Here is a 22159-nt window from a genome sequence, read left to right on the forward strand (position 1 = left end):
ACCTCATCCTGACCCCTGGACGTCGATTCGGCAAGCCCTACTGCTTGTTAAATGGTTTGAACCTGACCCCTGGCCACCAGGTGCCTGGTCTGAACTGACTGCATGGAAATGAACCACCGAAGTCAGCACTGAGGGTGACGAGGGTGGCAGGAGATCTGAAAGCCGGACACTGGCCGCTGAGTCCCCTCCTCCACCTCCCTGCGTCCCTCCCTGCCTCTCCTCCCCCAAACCAGAAACACTTGGCCCACCAAGGCCTGCCCTTGCCGATTCAGAATGTGCCACAATCACGCCCAGATATTATTGCACACTTTTATTTACAGAAAACACAGATAAAGCATTTCAATGTTCATTTAGCAAACTGATCCACTCTTTTTTTTTTTTTTTCTTTTTGGCACAAAGAAATATCACTGATGGACCCCAAGATCAATCGGAAACCCCTAAGATTTATCAGCCGTCACTGGTCCAGGGGCAGCCACGAGACTCAGACAGACAGACAGACAGCATCGCCACAGACTGGAAAATAATAAACAAGGTCCACATTCACCTCACAGTAAAAACCTGCTCACCGACAGGCAAGGGCGGGCAGGAGGGGGCAGTTTCTCTGCTCCCAGGGGGGCAGCGGGCACTGGGGGCAGGCAGCAGGGTGGGGAGGGGTTAGACACCATTCATAAATTAGAGAGAGGTGGCCTTTTTTGTTTTTTACCTCTTACCTTGTGGAAATAAGACAGTGCAAAAACTACCATACCCGGACCACTCGTCCGTTGGAGAAGCTTCCGAAGTTCTGTGGTTTGGGGCACGTATCTCTCCTCGTGGGCGCCCGTGTGTGTGTGTGTGTGTGTGTGTGTGTGTGCGCGCGCGCGCGCGCGCATGCGCTCATGTGAATGTGTGAGTGTCGAGCTTGTAAACATTGTCACCATCCACGCAGAGACCCAGCATCCGTGTGTCTGAATGGGGTGGGGTGGGGGCTCACCCCACTTCACGTCCCCTCTGCCCCAGTGATTCCTGTCCAAGACATAGTGCAAATTTCAGAGACGAAAAGGGGGGCAGAAGGAAGTGGAGGGTGGGCAGGGGACAGGAAGGACACAAAGGCAGGGTGGGGGCGGGAGGGGGAAATAAGGCAACAGTTAGAAACGGTCCATTTTATCAAAACCGACGCCACGTGCCCCTCACCCCCACCCACGGCGCCCTCGTCACGAGAAAGGGCGGAAGTCCCGCTCCTCCACCAGACTGATGGAGGGGTTCTTGAGCTCCTCCTCCGACGTGGCCATCTTGTAGCCCAGCTGCGCCAGCACCCGCTGGCAGGCGTTCTGGGCAAAGGCCACGATGTCGTAGGAGAGGCGGAAGCGCCACTTCTCGGCCGTGGCCGCCGAGTTTCGCACGGTGCCGTATTTGTGCTTGCCCAAGGTGGGGTCGCCCCGCGTGTTGTTCTGGATCCAGCGGGCCACGTGGCTGTCCAAGGGGATCCCCAGGAAGCCGTAGATCTCCTCGGTCTTCTTCATGGGGTTCCTGGCCAGGTCCTCGTAGCGCACCAACATGTACTTGCCCTTGAGCCACGCGGGCCGCGTGAGGCCGGTGGACACGGAGTTGGAGAAGTCCTCGCACACCGTGGTCAGCTGCGTCACGTCCAGGTTGTAGGGCTTCCTCCCGGTGCCGTACCAGAGGCGCCAGAGCCGGTACGTGTCGCGGAAGGTCTCGCTGCGGGAGGCCAGAATGCCACGCGGGTCCCGGACCAGCTGGATGACCTTGAGGTTCAACCGGGGGTCCTCAACCAGGGCCCGAAGGTCGTTGACCTCGGGCACCCGCACGGTCTTGATGGCCACGTGGCTGCGCTCGCGACAGGCCTCGGCGGCCACCGTCAAGTTCAGCACGCCGCACTTGCGCACGCAGTCCCCCTCCTCCAGCACCAGGTCGGCGGAGCCCGGGGGGTCGCACACGGGGCGAGAGCACAGCACCCTGCTGGCCCCGCGGCGGAAGATCCTGTCGGTGGTGTGGTTGACGGGCGGCGGCTTGATGTAGTTCTCCAGGAAGTAGAGGTCACAGTCATAGAGGCTCCTCAGGAGGTCGCGGCTGGCGCCCAGCATGACCCGCCGGTCCGCGGGGCTCTTGCCCTGGGTGAAGCGGGGGATGAGCGTGTTCTGCACGTGGTAGAGGGGCTCGAACAGGTAGAAGACGTCCAGGTGCTGGTTGAAGAGCTGGCCCACGAAGGAGGAGCCGCTGCGCGTGGTGGCCAGAATGAGGATGTGGGTCTTGCGGGAGAGGTTGTAGGCGAAGGTGGGGCCCTCCTCGCACAGCCGCTCGGCCAGCCCTGCCTCTGCCAGCCCCGGGCAGGTGTGGAAGGACTTGGCGGTGAAGGTGCGGATGGCCGTGTACTGGATGGCGATCGAGGCCAGGGCAAGGAGGAGGACAGCCTTCCAGGAACATTGCATGGCTGGGCACCTTCATGGGGCTGCTTCTCCACCATGCGGGGTCTGCGGGCAAAGGTGGGCCAGCCCTCAGGAAGCAGCCAGGCGTGGGTGCCTCGCTCGGCGCCCTTAGAAGGGCTGGCCTCCGGGGGGGGGGGGGGGGGGGGGGGGGGGGGGGGCGCCCTGGCACCTACCTGATTCCCTCTGCCCCGTGCTCACACACACACCTAAGGGCTGAGCAGCTTCCAGGCTAGACTTTCCAAACTCTGGGGACTCCTGGGAGTTTCTTGGCACTGAACAAACGGACTCCCCACACCCCCGGGGTTTAACCTACAGAATGCTGCAGGGGACTCCCGCCGGGACCCTTGAGTTCCTTAGTGGGGCTCCGCGGTGCAAGAAGCTGACTTCCCCGGCTCGCACACTCAGGAGCCCACCACTCCCTGCCTCCAGCCATTCTCCTGCCACTGCCTGTCACCCCTGCCAGCACCTCCTGGGCCCGCCTGCATCTTCCACCCCCCGTGAGCAGGCACCTGGTCCCCCCACGTGGGCATCTTTCCTCCAGCCCCTGCCCACCCCTAGGAGGAAAAAGAGCTCATGTCAGAGGCTTCCTCCTGTGTCTAAGGGACCCCTGTATGCCCTACGTATCCACTCACCTCTGCCCCCTGGGCCCAGGAAAGGGGGACAAATGTGTCAAGCCCACCTCCCCAACTTAGGGATGTAGGTGACCGGTTTACTCTAGCTGAGGACTCCTGGGATCCCCGGGTTAGGAGAGCCAACTGGCCCAGAACAGGACAGTTCCAGCGCTGCTGAATAGCATCCCTTACCCAGGCCCCAGCGCACTCCAGGTTTGTTTCTGGCCACAGGGGCAAGGGAGGGGTCCGGGAAGAGGGCAGATGACCCCCACTGACAGCAGGGTGAACCGGCTCTTCCGGGCCCCCCATCCCAGCCAATCCTTAAGGGCCTCCGCCATTAGGCTCTCAGCCCTTCTGTCCACAGGGGGAGCTCAGAGGCCCCACTGTGACCCAGCAATGGCCCCAGAGAACCAGGCAGGACAGAGAGGAGAGGAAGGGGTGGAACAGAAGGGACACCTGAAGGAATGAGAAAGTGGGTGGGTGGGGTGGGGACAGGAGAGCAGGGAAAATGAAGGGTGTGTCACAGGTCTGGAGCGAGGTGCCAGCCTAAGCATCTGGAAGTCCCCCCCCCCCCCCCCCGCCCCAAGAGAGGCTGGCTCAGCTCCCAGGCCCTGGGGGAGGGCTGGGGCTACTCCAAGAGTGAATGCAGGGAGGGCTCCACCACTCACCAAAGAGGGGCTGCTGCGAGCTAGGGAGTCCACAGCTGCCGGGGCTCCTGGCCTAGCTGGCGGTCCCAGCCTGTGCAGATGCCCTGTGGCCAGCAGACTGCAGAGAAAGAGAGGTAGGGGAGGGGTTCTGGGGGGGGGGGGGTTAATCTGTCAGCACCGCCCTTCCCACCCCTTCTGTCCTGTGTCCTGTGCCCCCACAGACTACCTCCCAAGGCCATGGGACAAGGGCCCTGGCTGCTCTCCCAGATCACTGACTCAGGCCTCCAAATATCCTAGAGCCATCTTTTATCTCCTAGATCTGGTCCTGAGTCCTGGGCCCTCCATCCACCTCCCCACCCCCTAGCCATCCTCTCCTAGCAAGTCACTGTCCCTCACACCACGACCCGATGGGCAGGCCTCCATCACCAGCTGACCAAGAGCTGGTGCCCCACATGGGGAACCACCCCGGGGAGGACCCCCAAACTCATCACCCAAGGCAGCTGCAAAGAAATCCACTGGCCACAAATACCCCGAGGCCTAGCTAGCTCTGTTCAGCTCTGGTGGCCAGACTGACCCACCAGACAGATGCCCAGCACCCGAGAATGGAACGGCGACAGAGTCAAAGCTGTCCCAGAGAATTAGGCCAGAGCACAGCCCCGGCTGGTTCTGCATTTTATTTATTTATTTATTTTTTAATTTATTTTCTGAAGGAGAGAGACAGAGACAGAGACAGAGCATGAGTGGGGGAGGAGCAGAGAGAGAGAGGGAGACACAGAATCCGAAGCAGGCTCCAGGCTCTGAGCTATCAGCACAGAGCCCGACGCGGGGCTCGAACTCACGGACCGTGAGATCACGACCTGAGCCGAAGTCGGACGCTTCACCGACGGAGCCACCCAGGCGCCCCTGATTCTGCATTTTAAATCGACAGAACCACCTGACCCTTCAAAGTCTGACTCGTTCAGTGACTCCCCAAGAGAGGTTTAGAGAAGTCAACAGGGCCGCCGGGGGGCTCACCTCAGACCTCCCGGTGGAAATGGCAGCTCTGTCTAGACAGCCCAGATGCCGAGGCCCGCACGGAAGGGACAGCCGGGGAGGGAGGTTCTTCTTCCAGCCACAGCGGAGAGAAGAGCGGCTACCTACAACTCAAAGCAGAAGTGGACCAGGGAGCATCCCTGACCTTGACGCTGCTCGCGGATTCTAAGTTAAAACGTCAACACCGTGGCGAGCGTTGTTTCGGTTAGCATCTTCGGAGTACTTCCTAAGTGCTAAGCCTTTGACCTGCATCCGCGCGTTTATTCCTCACAGGAACTTCACGTGGAAGCCAGTTCTCAGCTCCGTTTCACACTGGAGAAGGCTGAGGCACAAAGAGGCGGAGTCACCCCCCTGAGCTCGCGTGCCTGGCTTAACGCACATCTAGCAGGTTCCCAAAGCCCTCCCTCTTTCCCTCTGAGGAGATTTGACCTTGTTCCTCCAGCTTACGCGCACCTGGCCTTCAAACATGCATTCGATTAATGTCCCCAGCCCACTTGTGAATCGGCAAGAGAGAGACGGGCATAAGAAGGGTACAGACGATCCGTAAGACTTACGGCATGTTCCTTCCCTTCGCCGTCTGGTCTTGTTGATCTACTGGCTCGTGGCTGAGGGGGTGAACTTGTGCCTTGTGAATATTCTGCCCACATCCCGCTATTTGACATGACTCCTTTGGGGGAGGGGTTCGAGGATCCTCATGTCCCAAACCTGCCGTGCTGCCTGGCTCGGCCAACTCTGAACACTATGCGGTTCCTTACAGCCCCCTTTGGGAGGGCAGGGTCTTCACTCCCATTGTTTAGATGGAGAAACTCAGGCTCAAAGACTAAGCAAATGGGCATGGGCAAACAAGGAGTAGCAGAGACTCGAATCCCCCTGTGTCAGACTCTTAAGCCAGTGCTTTGAACCCTTTACCATCAGCTTAGCGGAGTAGAAACAGACCTAAAGAGTCTGGGTGCCTCAGGGAGGGGCACAGAAGCTGGGTTGAGGTGACGGTGGGCCATCTGAGGCTCTGGGGGTACTTAGTACGTACAGGGAATAGTACCACGTCACCAGGTGGCAGTAAATAGGAGAACACAGTCTAGATTCTTGCGAACCCCCAATGTGATCAGAGAAAAACCACACCCCTGACCACACCCCATCCCCTCCCCCCCACCACCTCACTCCCCTGCGGTAAAGAATGCTGACTCCAGGGGCGCCTGGGTGGCGCAGTCGGTTAAGCGTCTGACTTCAGCCAGGTCACGATCTCGCGGTCCGTGAGTTCGAGCCCCGCGTCAGGCCCTGGGCTGATGGCTCAGAGCCTGGAGCCTGTTTCCAATTCTGTGTCTCCCTCTCTCTCTGCCCCTCCCCCATTCATGCTCTGTCTCTCTCTGTCCCAAAAATAAATAAACGTTAAAAAAAAAAAAAAAAAAAAGAATGCTGACTCCATCAACAGGGTTGGGTGAGGTGCCCAGCAGAACCGCCTCTCTGCGTTAAATTAGATCCTCCTACAAAATGCAGGCCCACCCTGCCTGAGTGCCCCAAGACAAATGCCTTTAAAGAACAGGTAGGGAATACCGTTAATAACAGTGCTCGTAATATTTTCTTAATGTCTTTTTTAAACTTATTTTTGAGAAAGAGAGTGTGTGCAAGCAGGGAGAGGGGGGACAGGGAGAGAGGGGGACAGAGGATCTGAAGCAGGCTCCGTGCCGACAGCAGCGAGCCCGATGCGGGCCCCGAACTCACACATGGTGAGATCGTGACCCGAGCCAAAGTCAGAGGTTTAACCAACTGAGCCGCCCAGGCGCCCCTGCTCGGTACGAGTTTTAAGTTATTTCAGGGTCTGCAGTTGCAATGCCATTCCATTAGGTGGCGCTCCCTTTGCTCTTAACCCGTGAAGATCTGCCCAGATATCCAGCATGACCCGGGCTCTGTTCTAGGAATCACGGAGGGGAGAAAGCATGAAGGCAAGCACTTCCTGGGCATTCACGATGTTTATTCCAGGCAAATGCTCCTCGCGCCTTCACGCCAACCCTGTGTGGTCGACGTTGCCATATCCCCATTATACAGATCAGGAAGCGGGGGGCTCTGCAAGGTTAAGTAACTTTCCCAAGCTTACACTCCGAGTAAGAAGCAAAGCCAGGATTCTAGCCCAGGCCCTACTCCCTGGAGCCCACGCTCGAATCCTCCTCCCTGACCCATGACATTAAACCCCTGGGGTCCCCACCGAGACAGGAAACAGACGTCTTGAAGAGATTTCACTTAACTCTAAGATTCTGGCGCCAGAAGGAGAGGTCACCCATACAGGGGACCGTTTAAGTTTCTCCCCCCACAACTTCCCCCCCCCCACTCCACCCCAGAGAAACTTAAGGCCAGGATTAGCAACTGTTGCCTTGGCTAATAAATCAGAAGTAACTGAAGCATCCCGACGCTACGAATCCCTAAGAAAGGGGGACTCGGTGTCGCAGGTATAGCACCAACAAGGGGAATGCGTTCAAAGTCCCAGCCCCAGGCCATTCCCCTGTCTCCCAGGAGGGCAAAGCTAGGGCATGGGAACAGGAAGATGAAGAAAGTCAGACCCTCCTAGAAAGGCCCCTGCTCTCCTGCCAGCCTGGCAGAACTGGGCTCAGGGCTGGCCAAGCTTCCTTGGTATGCTGGAGGCATCTGCCCTGGAAACCAGAGGCCCCAGGGCCAGGTCCCACTGTTCCCAGGGGAGCCCTGGCCACGGCAAGGAACTCTCCAACGCCCTTGTCCCCCAAGCCAGACTGTGAGCCCCACGGCCCCTCCCTGGGCTTGGAGCAGGGCCTTCCTCCACCCCTGGTTAGTCACAATCCAGACAAACCCTAGACACAGGAGCCCAGAGTCTGTAACTTCTGTTGGAAGGCAGGGGAGTTGATGAACTCCCAGCAGGAAGCTCAGATTTCAATGTCAGCCACCGTCAGATTAGGGCACAGATAAGGGCACACGGTGGAAGTGAAAAACGCGTCTACATCAGAGAACTGTAATCCAGAGCTCAGAGCTCAAGCCACGGAATCACACCCGTCTGGATTATCACGTAGCAGGTGTGTGGACCGAGATTCACTAGCTTTTTCTGGGCCTCAGTGTCCCTACCCATAAAGTGGGCATAGCCATAGTAGTGAATGTAAGAATCCAAGCATTGAGTCAATGCCAGGCATAGAATAACGACCTCATGCTTGGGACACGGGCTCTGGCATGAGCCCCATTGGCGGCCAGGTTTCTTAATCTCTCTGGGCCTCTGTTTTCTCACCCAAAGAATGGGGACAATTGTAACAAGGCTGTTGTCAGGACTAATTGGTTAACACAGTGCCTGGCATAAAGTAAGCCCTCAATAAATAACGATACTCGTATCATGAAATGTCTTGTTTGCTTTTTGTCTCAGCTGAGCACCTCAGAACAGATCTCACTGGCTCTGAGAGTGAGGTAGACACTCTCCCTGACTGCGGTGTCCGGACCTCTGCCAGGCAGGCCTCTGCCCACGTGGCCCCTTCTTCCCTCCTCGCCTGCCCAGCCTGAGAACTTTCTGCCGCCGAGCCGCCGCAGTGGCTTGCCTGCTGCCCTCTAGTGGCCACATCCTGTAGTGCAGCCTCTTAGCGCCGCGTCCTTGTGTGTGTTCAGAACTCCTGGCCGGCTGATGCAGCTTTATGGGAGGATTCAGCCCGCGGGAGGTGATGTTGCAGGGTGCAGTGAGGTGCGATGATGACACCCCCACCTGAGCTGTGGCCTCTGCTCTGTGCATCCTCTCTTCCTCACCCTCACCCCAAGAGACAAGCAGCAACAAGCGGCCTCACCTCATCCAGAGGGCCTCTCCTCATGCCTCTCTGGCAGGGGAAGGAACGCTGAACTTAATATCACAGGCGGGAACGGCCTCTGCTTTCCCTGGTTGGGAGACCTTGGACTTATCCCCTGGCCTCTCCGTGCCTCGATTCTTCCACAGATCCAGCGACTCTAAGGGCCTCCCAGCTCTGATCCTAGGAAGGCCTGGCGCTCCATTTTCAGAGTCAGGGCCACCCTGGCTGCAGGCAGAGGGATGCTCCTTTGGGAGCCAGAAAGCCCCAGTCATCTTCCAAGAGGATATCAGGGCTGGCAGCTGGGCCCCATCCCCCTCAGCTTGGTCCACGGCAGCCCCAGCGGGGGGCTAAGAGCCAAGGGGCTCTGCCCTCTAGTGAGTTCGCCCCCGGCCTCCTGCTCTGTGAAATCCCATGCAACCCAGAGCTGTGGCATTTGCCTCTTCTGGGCCACAGGCCCCTTGGAGAGACACAGTCCCTCTTTCCAGAAAGATTCCTTCGTATCCATAATTTTACACACACAAGCAGACGGCTCCAGGACCCCCTAAAGCCCACCCATGGGCCCCTTAGAGGCTTCACTCCCTCTATGAGCAGCATTCTCCCCTGCCCCAGGATCTTCTTCCCAGCTGACCATACCAGAGAAGCCTCCACAGATATGTATATACTGATGTGGGGCTATCACCCAAGATAAAGAAGCTAGAGCCAGAGAACACATGTGCTATGGTATATACTACAGCTTGTTTGTAAAAAGGGGGTGAGGTGGGGGGGGGGAGGGTATTTATACACATGCATATACAACCACTGAAAGAACTCTCACTGAACTGGTAAACTGTAGACGCCCCTGCCGGAGGGACTAGGAGACCGGAGCGGGAGGAAGGCAGTTCACGCTGAGCCGCTCAGTTCCATCTGAGTTTATTAACTTTCTGGGCTAGGGCAAAGCCACGCCAGGCAAGACCTGGAGGGGTGGGACACTGAAGTCAGCGCTGGTAACTCCCTGCACCTTCTGTTCTGCCCCCAGGGCACTGCCTGCCAGCTCCCCCCCCTCCCCCACTTCCAAGGCAGCGGGGTCAAGTCACTCACTACCTTTGGGCTCTGTCTGTTCAGGCAGGCCGCTAAGGGGAGCAGTCAGCTGGTGCCGCTGAGACAGGGCAGGCGCTGAAAAAGAGGGAGACCTCCAGGGGGACCCAGGGCTGCGGGGAGCAACCGAAGCCTGAGTTGGGGAAAGGACTCCCCTCCCAGCTTTTTCTTCCCAAAAACAGTTTGCAAAGCTCCGAGGAGATCGGGAGAGCAAAGAATGAAGATGCTGAACATCGTATTTCTGACCAGCCCCGGGAGCCAGGATGGAGGGGCCCAAGGCTCTGAGGCCCCAGGAACTGGAGCAAGGGGCCCGGGGAACTGGACAGGGAGGGAGGAGTTGGCACACAGACCTCTGGGAGAGCCTGCAGAAAGGAAGTGCTTAATCCCTGGGTCTGCGGTAGCCAGCGCTGACCCACCATCGATGTTTGTTTAGTTAAGACGAAACCATATAAGAGAGCAAGGTTGGTTTTTTTTTTTTTTCTTCCTTAAAAGAGTGAGGTGATGGAACGAGCAAGTGGAAAAACAAGGGTACAAACGAACGTCTGAAAGAACCAGAAGCCAGATTAGCATACAAGAGCCAAGACACTTCTGGGCCGGCATGGGGATCAGGGCTACCCGGCAGCCAATGGGAAAAGGGAAATATTTCATTTCATGTTTCATAGGAGCCATGAGATGAAAATGAAAACATCTGCTCAAGAGATGCCTGACTACTCCTGACATTGACTCTCCTAGAGAACCCCGAGCATAGCCTGCCATTCTCAAGACCTCGTACCTGCTAAGCCTGAGGACAAGTTTCTTGGGGCTGTGTTCTAGAACATCCTTCAAGGTGAGCAGCATGCCAACCCATAATTCAGCCAGGGCAGCCTCCCAGGGGGAGGAGATTTCGTGGGGTCCAGAATCAGCCCCTGTGGTCTGGGTCAGCCCAAGGGAGATCGGAGGCTTTTCTCTTTGCGGTCAGGCCTCCTCGAGTTGAAACACCGGGAGGCAATGGACCTTCTCCCCAGAATCTGCACCAACACAGGCATGGTGTTTGTACACAGTCCTTAGAGTCCCTGGGCCCCATAGCTATCCACAGACCCCACAGGCAGAACGCGTGCATTGTCAGGCACCTTGACAATGTCAAGTTCTTGCAGCCAAGGTTCCAGAGAGTGAGTGCCCACCAACTGTTCACCCTCAGCAGAGACACTCGGCTGCCTTTTATGAGCTCTCGTATCTCCGGAGCAGGTCACTCCAATGTCCGTACATAATGACACGGGGGGACACCCATCAGTGTCTCAAGCCTCCTCGAAAAGTTACCCACAGGGGCGCCTGGGTGGCTCAGTGGGTTAAGCGCCCGCCTCCTGATTTCGGCTCAGGTCATGAGCTCACGGTTCGAGATCGAGCCCCGTGTCGGGCTCTATGCCGATAGCACAACCTGCTTGGGATTCTCTCTCTCTCTCCCTTTCTCTCTCTCTCTCTCTCCCGCCCCCCCCCCCGCTCATGCTCTCTCTCTCTCTCTCATAATAAATAAACTTAAAAAGAAAAAATAGCTATGAGAACCTGAGCAAGACACTTAACCTCTCTAGACCTCAGTTGTCCTCATCTACGAAATGGGAAAGACGGTCGCAGAACCTTCCAAATAGTCGGGTTGTGAGACAGCACGTCGATAAATACCCAGAGCCTAGCACAGCCCGGGCACAGAGCAACTTAAGAACCGTGTGATGTGCAGGGACGACTCAAACCTACGGGCCGGCTGTAATGGCCTGACAAATGTGGAAAGAAGTCGGAACAGATGCCACAGCCTCCTCCCCTGAAGCTCCCACGGCCTGTGTGGTGGAAGACACTTGCTGTGGGGGCTGCAGAGACTGCCTCCCGGTCCTCCTGTGGGCCCGGCGGGTTGGCGGGGTCCTGGCCCGTCCTGAGGAAAGTTTTCTCCGGCGGTGGGGAGAGTGACTGACCTCCTGGCACAAGGCTCCAGTGTGCCCAGCGCCTCACGGGGGAAGGATGAGTCAGAAGGGCCCGGTTCCCTCAGGCCGGTCCTACCACAGCCCGGCCTGTGGTAGGCGGACCCTTCTGCCCCGACATTGGGCGGAAAGGCCCCGGTTTCCTGTCCCCCCCCCCACCCCTCCCCAACAGCCACAGGCAGAGAAGGAACAGTACTGAGGCCCACCCCCTGGACACCGGGCTCTGGCCCATCCCCCCAGCTTCAAGGACGGAAAACGTCCAGCAGAGGCTAAAGCACCAGCAGCTGCTGCTGGAGGGGCTGGCAGGGGGCGCCACCCGTCCCCAGATCCGGGAGTCTCCAGCCTGGACCCCGGCTGGCCCCTGAGGATGAGGGCTGGGCATGGGACAGGCTCCCCTGAGCCTCTGACACAGGATGGAGGGGCCGCAGGAGCAGACACCCAGAGGTGACCCAGCCCTGGCTCACATCAAGTGGGTGCTACAAGCCATCCTTCCCAGGTGAGGAGCAGCGAGGCACAGGCAAGTGAGGGCGTTCATCTAGGTGTGCGGAAGCTGGTCTGTGCTGGGGTCAGGGTTCGAGCTCAGCTCTGAGGACCCTTACCACAAAACAGAAGGCCCCAGGCCTCACCCGAGAGTAAGAGCATCACCCAGTACCTGGAGACTAGAGGGCAGGGGCAGGGAGTGCTGGGGCCAAGGTGGCCCCCAGGGACCCAGGCATTCACCCTGACCCAGACAGGGGCCCATCCAACACCTACTGACCATCTCTAAGGATCAGGTCCCTGGGGTGTCAGCTGGAGGGATGGGGCTGCCTATGGCCCTGCCTGCCTGATCCCCAAGCACAGCAAACAGGTCTGTGCCATCTCGCCACTTCCTGGGGGGGGGGGGGGGGGGGGGGCGGGGCGGCTCTCCCTCCCCAGACTAATAACGAAAGGACGATTATCAGGAAGACTGTAAGAGATGATGGGTGTGGACATGCCTGGTGCAGTGTGGCACCTGAGAGAGAGCAGGTGCCACAGACACTCTGGCTAGGCAAGGAGAGGGAGGTGTGAGTGTGTCCTGGGCCCAAAAGCTCAGGACTGTCCAAATCCCGTGCAGCCAAGAGGACACCAAAGGCTGTCTTTATTACTACCTGGCCTGAGATGGTCTGGAATGGAACTTCGGGTTTGGGCTCCAGACCAGGATAAGGTCTCCCTGCTCCCTAATCCCAGAACTCACTACCAGCCCACAGTTGGTTACATGGACGCCCCCCGCCCCCGCCCGAAGAAGGGCCCCGCCCCCTTCTCATCCACGCCTCCTGGATGAGAAGCGTTAGGGAGAGCCACCCACTGGGAACGTGAAATCGGATGAGTGTCTCTGGCCCCACATCGACAGGGGCCTCGACAAGACACAATGGCTGCTCGCTGAGGGTCTACTGTTATGTTATGAGCCTTTCATGCACCACTTTATCTGACCCTCTCCCCAAGCTTGGGAGTCAGGACTACAGCCGGATCCATATCACCGTGACAGACAGAGGCTCACAGAGGTTGAGTGACTTGCTCCTACAGCTCAGAAGTGACAGGATGGAGAACTGGATTAAGCCTTCAGGGCGAATTGCGTGTGAGGTCCTCACCTCTCCCAGGTTCTCCCTGAAGGCTTCCCCTCCTGCCCTCTCTGACCTCCGAAAACCCTGTCTGAACCAACCCACTTAGCTCTCCTGACCCTAGATTCACGCCAACACGGCAGAAGGCGAAACCCAGACCTTGGGCCATGGACAGGCTTACGCTCCCTGAGCCCCAGGTACCCGGGGAGGGGAACCCACACCCACCTCCCAGGGCAGGTGAGGGGCTTAAATGAGATCCTAGTATTGTGCCTGGTTCCAGGCAATCACTCGATTAACGATACCTTCAGAACGTTGGCTTCAGACTTGTCTGGCCTCCCTCCTCCGCCTGCAGAATCCGCCTGCAGAATCCCCGAGGGAGAGCCCCAGGCCCTCTGTCAATCCCCACCCTCGGTGCCCAGCCGGGGGCCCGAAGCACGTGGCAAGGACTTGATCGGGCACTAAACAAGCCGCTGGCCCCCCACAGAGACCCGGAGAAGGAGAGAGCTGTGCCCCGTTCCCCATCCCAGAGGAGGAGATGAGCTCTCCCTCCAATTCCCAGCTCACAGCCTCCCAGCTCTAATCAAGGAGCAAACACAAAGAGGGAATCTCTAAACATTGAGAAAACGCGGGAACTCTGTGCCCCACGTGGCACCATGGGGATTTATAAAGAACAAATCATGCCTGACAAACTTGATGGAATTACAAGACTGGTAGATGAAGGAAATGCAGGCAGGGTAATATATCTTGATTTTTAGCAAAGCATTTGATACAGCGCCGCGAGTAATCTTACAAAATTAATTCAAACAGACTTGGCCCTAAGCACTTGTCATGGGGCCGAAAGCGGGAGGGGGCAGGTCCCAAGGGTCCTGAGTGGAGGAGGCGACCCCAGGGGGAAGGGGCGGAGGGATGGGGTCTGGGAGTGGGGGCAGGGCTGCCCAGACCCAGCACTGGGTCAGATCTTATCTGACATCTTCATTAATGATCCTGAGAGAGGGAGTAAACAGTCCGTTAATGAAATTTGCAGAGGATATTAAATTGGAAGGTGTTGTGAACACCAATGAGGACAGCAAAGTGGTCCAGAGAGACCTGGGTGGGGGAAGAACCTTGGCAGGAAACTGCGATTTTGGCGGGGGCTGGGGGCAGGGTGCTGGACCTGTGGGCTGGGCAGCATCTGGGGCTACCTGGAGAGCCAGGGAAGAGGGGAAGGCATCCCCGGGGCTGGTGTGGAGCTGGCAGTGATGAGATATGCGAGAGGGAGTGCCTTTAGGGAGCTTGGAGCTGAAGCCCACCTTACAGGAGGGAAGGAGGGGCTGTCTGCAGGCCAGGGAGAAGAGGGTGGCAACGGAGAGAAGGGCTGGCTGGTGAGGGAGACGCTGGCTGAGCCATCCCCAGTGCCCAAAATGTCCCCGAGGCACCGCTCTGACACTGCCGAGGCCGAGGCCGGTGCTGCAGGGTAAGGAGAGGCCCCTCTCCCAGCCAGCTGGGCAGTCACACATCAGCCAGTGGCTCAGGCTGGAGCCCCTCGCTGTCCAGACTTGGAGGGTGTGCTGGGAGCACCTCACCAATAGATCTAACCTGGGGGCAGGAGGAGGAGGGCAGGGTCCGTTATCTTTCTGGAGAGTTCCCGATCCCTCTTTCGTCAGGAGGGAGAGGCCCCTCCAGGATCTGGAAAAGTTGCCCCACCCCAAGCTCTTCTCACAGTCCTCGGAGCCTGGACCTGTCCTGTCCCTCTCCCTCTGGCCCAATCCCAAGGAGGCTGAGGCAGAAAGCTGCCCATCCATCTGGACTTGGAGGATTTGTTCCCACAAGGCTCCTAGACAGGTGGGGTTTGAACAGGAGCCAGGGCTCCCTAGCACGGGGACGGGCCCTCAGCAATCTAAATAAATGCTTTGTGGGAGGAAGAAATGGATGGCTGGTTCCCAGCTGGGGCGGCTGGGGGAGGCTCTTCCAAAGCAAGAGGCCAGCCCTACCAGATGTCAAGATCACCTGCACAGAGGATAGACCCAGGTGACCACACAGGGGGTGCTCCTTCCGACCCCCAGAATTAATAATAAGGACACTTCCTGAACAGTTCCGCGGGTTCCATTGCAAGTGCATTCCCCGTATTAACATGTTTGACCTTCACCGCAACCCTGCTGATAGGTGCCCTTTTCTCCCCATTTCACAGAGGACGAAACAGAGGCACGGCGATGAGCCTTGGCACTGAGTCAGGAGGCCCAAGGGAGAAGGAGCAGTCGGCCAAGAGCCTCAAGGAAAGCCGAGCAGCTCCGGATGGGAGGACCGCAGGGGGTGGGGAGAGGCAGCCCCTCCTGTAGGGACCCTAGAGCCTCGCCCAGCCTCTCCCCACCCCCATCAAAGGGAGTTGGCCCAACTCCTGCCACACTTGTGGAGCCCGATTTTACTATATGTTTCCCTTCTCCCCCACCACCGCCGCGCTACACCGAGTCCTCAGAACAAGTCTGTTTCCATGGAAACCATACAGTGACTCAGGGCTTCGGGACCTTCTCTGAACCAGATTATGAATATCAAATGCTCCCTCCCCGCACCAATGCAGAGTGAGTTAGAAAAGTAAAGAGAGAGCCACGGTGGGCAAGGGAAGGAGACAGAGGCGTGGGCAAGGGGAACTCGGGGGGGGGGGGTACAAGTCTGTTCCCCCACCCCCACACCCCCCACCCCCCCCACCCCCGCCCATGAGAGCCTGGCTCCTGGGCCCCTCTGCAGACTCGGTGGAGCACAGATGTATACCTCTGTGCGTCTGCAGCCAGCACACATGCAGCCCCTACATCAGCAGCATGAGCACCACCCTTTCTCCGGAACTAGGATCCTGTGGGTGGGGGCAGGGAGGTAAGGGGGATCTGCATCATCCCTACTCGGGCCCTGAATATGGCAGAGGGGGCTGAGAGGCCAGGAAAGAGGAAAGCTGTCTGCAAGAGGAGCTCGACTTCCAACGCCGAGGAGGAAACCTCTGGCCAAAAGCATTGTAATGTTTAGCAAAGAGGGAAATTTGGATTTTAGGGGGGGAAATGTGTTTCTGCTTTAAGATGAGGAGGCCGTGTTAAGTATATGTGCCCGGGGCGGTGGCGGCGGGGTGGGGGGGGGGGGGCGGCGCATGACTATTATTTCAAAGGCCCCAGCAGGGCTGGGGTGATCATTAGCAGAAACTTCCTCTCAAAAGCCCCCCACCCTGGCCTGGCTTAGGGCAGCTCACCTGCCCTAATGGAGACAGTATCCGGGAAATCAAAGTTTACAGAGCAGGCTCCTGGCCTCCCACAGGGGGCTGAGACCCAAAGGCAAATCCGCCCCCTCCTTTCCCCAGCAGCTCCCTGAAGACCCAGGAGGGAGGGGGAAGAGAACAGGTTGGAGGCTTGATACCTCCCTGGTGAATCCAATGTGTGAGTCATGACGGTGAGAACACTTGGAAAAAGAAACAGGGTCATGGTGATGCCTTTGAGCGTCCCCGCTTGCTGAGGACTGGAGCCTGGGAACCGCCTGCCCAGGTAAGGTCTCTGCCTAAGGCAGCTGGCCCCGTCAATCGAAAGGGGTTGAGAAAGCCCTGAAGGCAGATACCTGGGACCTTAGTCCCCACCTGCTTGCCTCTCAATACCTACACTTTCCTTTGGCTTGCCAAAGCAACTACTTTCCCAACCAGAGTGCCTGCTCCCCTGCCCCTAATCCTAGGTCCCTTCTCTGCTCTCTGCCCTACGAGCCATCCAAAAGATGCCAGGCTCAAGTCTGTCCTGCTTAGGAGCAGTGTTTAAGTCCATCGGTGGGAAACGCGCACCAGAGGTGAGGTACCTAATCCTGGGAAACGGCAGGCTTGGGATGGGGGGAGGGGGCACCCTGTGGCATGGCAAATCAGGCCAAGGTGCCACCCTAGGATGATCCTCAGGGCTTACATTTTAACCCCTAGCTTCCCAGCCAGGGCCACTCTCGGCTGTTAACTGTGAAAACAAGCATTGGGTTCCTGGAGCCTGGGAGAGGCTGTGCCCGGGGTCCTACCCAGAGAAGAGCGAGAGGGTGGTTCTGCCTTTCCATGGGGGCGGGGGGGGGGGGGGGAGGGCTCTGCACCATCCGGCGGCCGGGGCCCTACGGGGACCCGGCTCATCACAGGGTGATCGATGCGGGTTCGGAGCCAAGCCGGGGAGTGGCGGGGGGGGGGGGGGCGCAGGAAGCAGGGGGCACCCCCCTGCCTCTGGATGCAGCTCTGGTTTGGAAAGTTGGTGCAGGCGTGGGACCTCGGGGTCTCGAGGCGTCTCAGCAGCCCGGAGCCGGGCAGGTTGTGGGACGGTAAACCCGGGGCAGCCCCCGAGTGCGCTCCGCAGCCGCGGGGAGCTGGGCGCCTCGGGGCCGCCGCGCGTCTCAAGTTTGCTGCCCTCCCCGAATGGGGGCGGGGAGGGCTGGGGTGGTCGCGGCGCTCGCCCGCCGCCGGCCCGGGGAGCCCTTCCTGCGCCCAACGCGCTGCCGTCCTTCCCGCCGCTCCCCCCCCCACCCCCGCCCCCGCCCCCGCCCCCGGCCCGCACCGCCGGTAGCGACTGTCCACGAGCGGAGGGGCGTCTCCCACCGCGCCCGCGCCCCTCCCGCTGCTGCGGCGAGGGTCCGCTCCCGCCCGCCCGGGGCCCGCCGCGCCCGGCCGATACCTGGTGGGGGAGCGCACCGGGAGCCGCTGCAGCGCCCAGCGCCGGCTCCATCCTCGGGTCTGGAGTCAGGCTCGCCGGGGGCCGGCGGGCGGCGGCGGCGGCGGCATCCTCCGCCTTCCGCGCCCTCCTCCTCGGCCTCCCTCCTCCCTCCTCTTCCACCGCCTCCGCGCGCCCCTCACGGGCCCCTCTGCATGGCCTGGGGGCGCGAGCCCGGGGCGGCCCGGCCAGCGCAGAGCGTTCTCCCGGGCAGGGGCGCGGGACCGGGGACGCGGTCGCGAGGGCCCGAGGGGCGCCGGGCCAGGGGCCGGGACCCAGCGCGCCGCAGCCCCGGGCGCCGGAGGAGAGCAGCAGCCGCAGGCGCCGGAGCCTCGCGGAGCGCCCGCCCGCCCGCCCGCCTCTCGAGCCGAGCCGGGAGCAGCGGCGGCGGCGGCGGCTATAGCGCCGAGCGAGCGGCGGGCGCTGCGGTCCGGGCTCCACCCCCCCGAAGCCGCCCGCCCCTCGGCGGCCGCCCGCCCCCTTCCCCTCCCCACCCCGCCAGCGCGCGCCCTCCCGCTCCCCGCGCCGCCCCGCGCTGCCCCAGCCTCCGGCGCCCCGGACGCCCCCTCCGCCGGCCGGCTCGCGTGCCAGCCCCCACCCACTCCCCTGGAGGGAGCCACACCCACACCCCGGGGTTGAGGGGGTCAGCGAGGGCGCAGACCGCCCACTGGCACCTCTTCCCATACCCTCCCGGCCCTCCCACCGAGGGCGCGCTCATCGAGGGCCTTCACCCGGAGTGCCGCCCGCCCCCCCCAAGAAGTCCGCCGGAGCCGCCTGGCCCCGAGCCCACATGTCCTCTACCCCTTCCCCGGCCAGCGCAAAGGAGGGACTCCAGAACCCCGAACGGGAGCCAACCACCTTTAGGGGCTAGTACCCCCAACACACCCCTAGCCCGTTGCCCCCCATCTTTACTTCTCAGATGTGGAAACGAATCATTTGCCCTGTTCCAGTTGTGTCTCTCGGGCGGGGGGAGGGCACCCCTAGGTGGATTTGCTGGGGACCGTCTCCAGGCCAGTCCCACCCCCTTCCCACCAGCCTACCACTGGCACTCCTAGGTGGCAACGTGCAGCCACTGCCGCCCATCGGGAGGGGAGATCTGCCCTCACGGCCAGAGCCGCAGGCCAAGCACCTCAGTCGTTCTTTGCACAAATATTGACGGAGCATCTCCCGCAAGCCAGGCTTACATGGGCACCAGGGACTCACTGGTGACAAGACAAACGGACCCCTGGCCTCTCCGAGTGGAATGGAGCAGCAGAGTACCACGTGCTCAGCGGCCCCTGGGCGGAAGAGGACCGCAGAGAATCCCTGCTCCACCGCCACGGCCACGGGGTCTGACGGTGCCAGGGCAGGTCACCACCGAGGCCTGTTTCCTTATCTGCAGAGGGTAGGTGGTTGCGGTGCCCGAACTCCTGCTGCTCCTCAGCTCTGACCAAACAATTATCTTCTCAGGCCAGGAAAAGCAGTCAGCTTCCACCTGCACCCATATCTGAACCTCCGGTTTCAGGCCCAAGCCTCCCCATCACTCCTGGCCCGAGAGCCCATGGAGGACTTGTAAGCTTCAGGTACCCTGAGAGAGGCTTTGGGCCTGTCTTCATCCCGAAGTCAGAGATACTGGTCCTCACTTCTCCGGGCGGCTGTGGAACACCAGATAGTAAAATGCATGTAAATGCACTCAGCACAGGGGCTGCTGGCACTTGGTAAGTGCTTAATAATTGCACCGTGTTGTTACTGGTATTGGCAGGTTGGTGTTCAGGGCAGCCATCACTCCCTCATCCAGAGGATAATGTGGGTCCTGTACTTCTCCGGGGGACTCAGGACTCAGACCATCAAGAAACTCTCTCCACCCAGAACCAGATGGTAGGAAGGCCCCTCCCCCCCCCACCCCGGGGCCCCACCAGACCAAATGGTCACTTATCTTGGTCACAACTGCAAATTCTTCATCGTAAACTCCCCTGCCCCGCCTCGAACCTGGCAGCGGATCCCCATCAAGCCAGGGTGGGACCCGGTGTGGTCCGAGATCACCTCTAAGTGGGTTTTCCCGCCCTGCCTCTGCCCTGCCTGCCCTCCACCCCCAGCAGCCAGGGCAGCACCAATCCTCCGTCGTAGTGATTTCAAGGTGACCAGATCCGTTCCCCAGCCTGCCCCCCACGGAGTGGCAGTGCTGGGGGATGCCTGACAAGAGTGCTGACCTTCTAGAAGCAAGGACTTCGTGTTTCAGAATCCCATTTGTCCCTCCGTAGAAAACCAACCTCTAACACCCCAGAGCTGAGCCATCAGAACCTTCCCTTTCGCCCAGAGCTAATCCCTCCCCAAGACTTCGGCCTGACAAGAATAGTCAGGGTTTAGAGAACACCTTCTCTATCTCACACTTCCAGACCCAGTGCCTCATTTTCAAATTCTGGTGTATTTTGGGTAGAAAGGAGGGAAATGTACATCTGGCTGACGTGAAAAGATCGGTGTGGTTGTAATGTAAAGATGGAGTGGAATTTGAATTTGTTTTTTTTTTTGAAGAATATTTAAGCTCTAAAAATAGACATAGGTCTTGGTCTCAGGACCACCGGGATTCTGTTTCCAGTTTCCCGAAATGTCCCAGCTGGTAACAAGCATGACTGTTTCATGAGCACCTACTGTGTGCACTGTACTGTGGCGAGTGCAGTAGGGGGAAAAGAAGAGGGTGAAAACTAAAGCAGAGGCCTTTGCTCAGGGAATTTGGATCCCACACAGTGAAGTGGGGAAAGAGCCATTGCCGCAAATGAGATCAAGTACAGAATAGGTAGCCTTGAAAGCCGGAGGAGGAGGAAGCCTTGGAGAGTTGTTCAGGGAGGGCTTCCTGGAGGAGGTGGCAGTCAAACCGAGGCTTGAGGGATGGATAGGGTGCAAAAAGGCAAAGACCAGGGGAGCCTGTGAGAAGCAGCCGCCGCCGCCAAATTGAGCTGATTTGTGTGATAATAGGAAGGTTAATATTAACCACTAATGTTTGAGGTCTTACCTCCCGTGCCAGGCACTGTGCTGTTTGCTTTGGGTGGATTGTTTTGTCTCACCTGCAAAACAACCCTGTGAAAGGGGTGTTCTCAGTCCCGTTTTACAGATAAGGAAACTGAGGGCCAAAGAGCTTAAGCAGCTCGCCCCGGGGCCGCAGAGCTGAACAGCAATGCAGCCAGCACTTGAGCGAGCAGCGCTGCTGTGCCACATTCCGTGAGTCTGGCTGGTGGGGGTGCCTGCAGGGAAGAGCAGGAGGTCTAGTGGGCCAGGGAGGAGGCCCTTCAGAAGCCCCCAGATGGGGGGGGGGATGGTTCCTGAAATAGAGCCCCCAGACCCTCCTGGAGGACTCTAATAAGAAGCATGCCCTTTCCTCTCCCCAGCGTGCGGGCCTCTGGGGTGTTTGGAAATTGGTTAAGGGATTTGGGGGCTCAAGATTCCAGTTTTTTAATATCGCTTGCCTGTCCATCCAGTGGCAGTCTGGGCCACCCACCTTGTGATTTCAGTCTGTTCTGGGAGATTGATGGCCCGGGCTTTGATTTAAGATGTACCGCTGTGGTCCTCAATTTCCCCTGTCTCACCAGTGACTCTGACAAGGCAGCGAGCTCAGAGAGGATGGCTCCTGGCTCTTCCCCGGACAGCAGGCCTGGGAGCCCACAGCACCTGTAAAGACAGTTCTGACGAGAAGATTTGGGCAGAGGTAGATGGGCCCAGTGGACCCGTCCTCTGCAGCCTTGGTTTCCCCTACAGATCACGTGGAAACCCTCCTGCTGAGGAGGCCCATTCGAGAGAGAGGGGGAGGAGCCCTCCGAGGCAAGCGTACCCAACCCCCCCATTTCATAGATGAGCAAACTGAGACTCAGAGAAGTGGAGAGACTCCCCCAAGGCCACACAGGAAATGAGCTGCGCCTTCGGTTGGGTCTCCCCACTTTTCAAGAAAAAGGCCTCTTATCCCCCACTGTTGCCCTGTTCTGGATGAATCCCTCTTCTGGATAAATCAAGGGACCTGGACTTCTTTGTGGTTGAAATGAAACAAATATTTGAGGACCTTACCTCAGGCCAGATGCTGGACTGGTCCCTCAGCTACATATGACCCATTTCTTCCTCATAAGATCCCCGTGGGTCACTGAGCCCAGATGTTGCCAGGCCGTACCAGCTCCTGGAAACAAAAGACCACCTTATTGTGGCAAAACCTCAAAATTCCTGCTCTTGCCTTTTTCTGCCCAATCAAGTCCTTAGCCGACGCCCCTAGGAAAAGCCACCACCCCCGCTGGCCTCCCCTTCCGGGGTTTCTGTAAATCCCTCAAAAGGATGTCGTGTTGCTCCCAGACCAGCCTACCTGCTGCAGTCACCACTGGCCTGTTTGCCTGCTCTCCCTCTACAACTTGCCAGAGGCCATGAGGCTGCTCGAAAGAACG

At 59.1% G+C, this 22159-nt stretch overlaps 1 protein-coding gene across 4 annotated transcripts; it reads right to left on the bottom strand.

The window, feature by feature from the left end:
• Window positions 1-295: 295 nt before the first annotated feature.
• On the bottom strand, window positions 296-18084 carry CHST1 (carbohydrate sulfotransferase 1). 4 transcript variants are annotated; one of them, XM_043581035.1, is made up of 4 exons: window positions 17727-18084; window positions 4696-4817; window positions 3703-3799; window positions 296-2468 (listed from the first exon to the last, which is right to left on the bottom strand). In XM_043581035.1, exon 4 carries the CDS (start codon window positions 2424-2426, stop codon window positions 1191-1193), a length of 1236 nt encoding a protein of 411 aa, XP_043436970.1. In that variant the 5' UTR covers window positions 2427-2468; window positions 3703-3799; window positions 4696-4817; window positions 17727-18084; the 3' UTR covers window positions 296-1190. The 4 variants fall into 4 exon arrangements, with proteins under 4 accessions (XP_043436970.1, XP_043436973.1, XP_043436971.1 ...); XM_043581038.1 differs by having other exon boundaries at window positions 4696-4823; XM_043581036.1 differs by having other exon boundaries at window positions 4696-5035.
• Window positions 18085-22159: the final 4075 nt, after the last annotated feature.

The sequence above is a fragment of the Prionailurus bengalensis genome, chromosome D1, assembly GCF_016509475.1.
Source record: "Prionailurus bengalensis isolate Pbe53 chromosome D1, Fcat_Pben_1.1_paternal_pri, whole genome shotgun sequence".
Taxonomy (NCBI): Eukaryota; Metazoa; Chordata; class Mammalia; order Carnivora; family Felidae; genus Prionailurus; species Prionailurus bengalensis.

What these genes read in the sequence shown, in the direction of transcription:
- CHST1 (XM_043581035.1), bottom strand. Translation starts at nt 2,426, where the DNA reads ATGCAATGTTCCTGGAAGGCTGTCCTCCTCCTTGCCCTGGCCTCGATC.